The following is a 4,077-nucleotide window of genomic DNA, read 5'->3' on the forward strand; positions in this document are numbered from 1 at the left end:
GGGGGGCGGGGGGCTCCGAAACTACGGAAAACTTTGGCTTCCGGGAATCCCCAGACTCGATAGCCGGGGGCGGGGGCTTAGAATAAGACCCTCACCCAATTTGCAGCCAATAGTAACACTCTGATCTTCGCCCTCTGAGGGTAAAAATTGCCTTTCTAACTGAAAGAGACAGCGCTCTGGGCACAAATGAAGAGAAAAATGGTCCCTATGCCTTGTTGTGGGGATTAGATAAGTCCCATTAAAAGGGCTTAGGACCTAAACGTTAGCCATTATTATGAGCACAGATAGTCGCTAAATGCAAGAGAAACGCAGAACCTTAGCGTTCCCAAATTCAAGCATTTAAAAGTCAGCAAATCTTATTTGTACCCAGTTGTAATGAGCTGGACGGGAAGGGTGTCACTCAGCCGCTATTCCAGGAGTTTCTAACCTAGAGTCCTTGGAATTTTCTTTTTAATTTTGGGGGAGATAATTGTAGAGTCACATGCAGTTATAAGAAAGAATGCAGAGAGATCGCTGGCATACCTTATGCAGTTTCCCCCAATGGTAACATTTTGCAAATTTAGAATAGGTTTTGAGGGGTGTCCCCGAGCCCCAAATTATCTGCAAAACTGGGAGTAGGTTATATTATGGATTTTTCTTCAAATTTCCAAAGGTTCCAGATAACCTCTGACTGCAGTCTGCCCTCTGCCCGGTTTTATGGACGAGAAAACTGCCAGGCGAGGCGAGGCCTTGGGAGGCTGTGGTTTCGAGGGGGTGGGTGGGTGTTGAGTGTGAGCCCGGGGTCTTCCCATGCAGGAATCCCAGGCCTCGTGGCTGGACGCCGTGGTGCCCCGTTTGGCCGAAGTTCTGCATCTGGAAGACACGCCCAGCATCCAGATGGAGGTGGGGATGCTGGTGCGGGACTACCCAGACATCAGGTGAGATCCCCACCCCCACGCCGGCTTGGTTCCTTTTTGCCCGCGCGGCCGCCAGGCCGAGGTCTCCCGGAGAGCCTTGGCATCCGTCCCTGCGTTTCCTGCCCCTTGGGCGAGGGAGGGAGGCGGCGAGCGTGTCTGACGGCCGTTTCCTGCTGGAACCAGGGCATTATTAATACGATTTCCCTCCTTCTCTTGCCGCCGCCGCCGTCGCTGCCGCCGCCGCCGCCACCAGGGCTCGCAAACAAACAAGCAGTCACAGGAAGCCCAGGGCAGGGGGGCGCGGGGCCGCCCGGCGGCAGGAAGGGCCGGCCCAGCTGGGGAGCCGCGGGGGACACGGGGACACGCACGGGCACACGGGCGCACACGCATTGGGACAGTGGCAGGCGCCGTTCAGATCCTGATGGACCATTTCCTTTCTCTGTGATCCTCTCTGAGCCCCAGTTTCCTCTTCTGATCCATGGGGACAAGAATACTCTTTTCATAGGATTATTGGGGATTGATTAATCATCATCCGTGCTGACAGCAGTAACAATACCACTTCTTGCTTATTGAGTTCTTATGTCAGACCTAAGAAAGCATCTTACATACCCACTCTGTGTTTATTTATTTATTCATTGTAGGCAGTATTTGAGCATTTTATTTTATTTTTTATTCTTTGGCTGCAAGGCTGCAGCATGTAAGAGTTATTTTAGAAGACAAGCTATTTGAGAAAATCTTTGCACGTCAAAGGCAGCACTGTTGTGAGTGCCTAGCACCACCCGAGGCAGGCGGAAATTAAGTAGCTGACCCCAATGTCACAGCTAGCCGGCAGCGAAGTTGGGACTTGAGCCCAGGCAGCAGGCTCTGAAGCTGGTACACCTGACCACCACACAACACTGCCACTTGCACAAGGTGGCGGCAGTCCTGCGATGCTAGTCAGGCAGACATTCTGTATGCAGAGAGACAATCCCCCAGGACCCAGGAGTAAGGCATCAGCTGGGTTGAAGTTGAGGACGTGGGGCTGAAGGTGAGGATTCTGGAACTGATTCAGGACGGGCGGTTCTGCTTCTGAGGTGTGGGGCTTATGTCCTTGGGAAAGCACAGAGCCCTGGAGTCGCATGGGGGCCAGGGTCCCGGCATTCCTGCTGGGTTGGGGTTTCTGAACTCGAATCTGAACTTGGATATGCAGCTGAGTTCGAAAGGTCTCAAGCTGGGCTGGGAGGAGGGGTTCCAAAGCTGAGTTTGGGGGCTGTGTTTTGCATCTCTTTTGAGCTGGAAGGTTCTTGAGCCCCATTTTGGATGAGTGTTTTGGAGCTGTGGGGATTCCAAACTTGGGATGCAGGAGGGTAAAGAGACTGAGCTGGATTGAACGGGGTGGTGAAGACCCCAGAACTCTGTTTGAAATGAAAGTTCTGGAAATGAATGTTGGGTGCAGGATCTTGAGTTGAAATATGATGGTGGTTCTGGAGCTGAGTTTTGGATCCGGGATCTGGAGCTGAGATTGGGGTGAAGGGAAGTTTCCATTGTGTTGGATTTAGGGGCGAGGGTTGTGGAACAGAGCCAGTTTTGAGCACAAAGTTTCTGGTTGGAGTGAGGGTCCCCAAGGTGAATTTTAAGTTCTGGGGGAGAATTTTAGTTGAGAACAATTCCAGGAATGGGTTAGAGGTGAAGTGAGTGTTCCAAGGCCGAATTTGGATGAGGGCTCTGGAACAGCAGTGGTGAAGACTCCAGACCTGGCGCTGGGGTGAGGTGAGGGTTAGGATAGGGCTGTGGGTGAGCACTTCCGGGCTGGATTTGAGTGATGCTGTGGGGCTGTTTGAGATGAAAGTGAAAATGAGGTTAAGGGTTGCTATAGAGTCCAGAGCTTAAACAGGTGCAAGGGTACCAGAATGGAAATTCAGGAGCTGTCTGAGCCAAGTTGGGGGTGAAGATGGAAGGTTATTTTAATCAGGAGCTGAGATGCGGCAAAAAGGAATATCCTTGTGCTGGGTTGGGAGGTGACAGTTCTGGAATCCACTGCGAGTAGGAGGATTTGAAAGTGTTTGGAAGGGAAGCTCTGGAGGGGGGCTGGTATGAAGGGGGAATCTAGGGGTGCTGGTGGGAGGGCGGGATCTCGGGGGGACTGGTATGGAGGGGGAATCCAGAGGGAGCAAAGGGGCTCCAGAGCTAAGGCAGGTTCTGGAACAGACGGCCGGGTGGGGCCCACAGGTGGGCTGGGAGTGTATCTGGAGGACCCCGTGCACCTGCCCCTCCTCTTCCCCAGGCGGAAGCACGTGGCAGCCCTCCTGGACATCCGCGGCCTGCACCACACAGTCGCCCGCCACGAGATCCTGGCGGTGGCCCGGGACTTGGAACTCTCTGAGGGGGGAACCTTGTCGCCCCCCCGGGACCGTGCCTTCTTTGCAGACATCCCCGTGCCCCGGCCGCCTTTCTGCCTCAGCCTCCCTCTCTTCCTGAGCCGCCTCTCCCTCTCCCGGCTGGCCTGCCTGCCCTGGCCTCGGCCTCCATCTCCATCTCCATCACGGCCCCGGGCCCAACACTGAGACTCTCCCTGCTTCACCTCAGTGCCCCCCCATCTCTGCTGCTGACAGACCATCCTCCTGACTCCCTGTCTGGGGCCACAGACCCCTGGGCTGGAAAGATCATTAGAGATCTCCTCACCTACCCCCAAACTCCCTGGACAGAAGAGAAAGTGGCCAGAAGGAGCAAGGACTTTCCCGAGGCCATGAAGCCCATTCCCAGCACCACCTCCCCAGCCCAGTGAGTGGTGGGTGGTGTTTTGGAAGGCTCTACAGAAATATCCCAGGCCCCCCCTTTCCCCTCACCTCAAGGTCTGGCCTCAATCCAACGTATTAAGGAACGTACGATACTTAGAATAAAGAGGTTTCTATTTAACACAAGGAAGGGCTGAGTCCCCAGTGTGTGGGGGGGAGGAAGGACCCGGGGCAGGGACCAGGGCCAAGGGCTTCTCACACACCCAAGGCCGGGCTAGGGTCCAACTCCTGGGCAGGGCAGTGGTGGCTGAGGCAGGCCTGCAATGCAGGAGCAGCCGGGCCGCCCTGTTTACACCAGGTTCCCGAGGCTGCGTGACTCCACAGCAGGCCCTTGGCCTCTCTGAGCCAGCGTCCCTCATTTTGTCAACCCCAAAGTGCCTTCCTTCCTGGGCCTAGCGGTTCCACCT

At 55.1% G+C, this 4,077-nt stretch overlaps 1 protein-coding gene across 1 annotated transcript in view; it reads left to right on the plus strand.

Moving 5' to 3' along the window:
• The window catches only part of EXOC3L2 (exocyst complex component 3 like 2), a 14,916-nt gene extending 11,120 nt beyond the window's left edge, over nt 1-3,796 (plus strand). Inside the window, 2 exon segments of the mRNA XM_024768269.1 lie at nt 796-917; nt 3,160-3,796. Coding sequence (XP_024624037.1) covers nt 796-917; nt 3,160-3,439 — 402 coding nt within the window. The 3' untranslated portion in view covers nt 3,440-3,796.
• The last annotated feature ends 281 nt before the right edge of the window (nt 3,797-4,077 follow it).

Source organism: Neophocaena asiaeorientalis, unplaced genomic scaffold, assembly GCF_003031525.2.
Source record: "Neophocaena asiaeorientalis asiaeorientalis breed wild unplaced genomic scaffold, Neophocaena_asiaeorientalis_V1.1 scaffold629, whole genome shotgun sequence".
In the NCBI taxonomy this organism is placed as follows: Eukaryota; Metazoa; Chordata; class Mammalia; order Artiodactyla; family Phocoenidae; genus Neophocaena; species Neophocaena asiaeorientalis.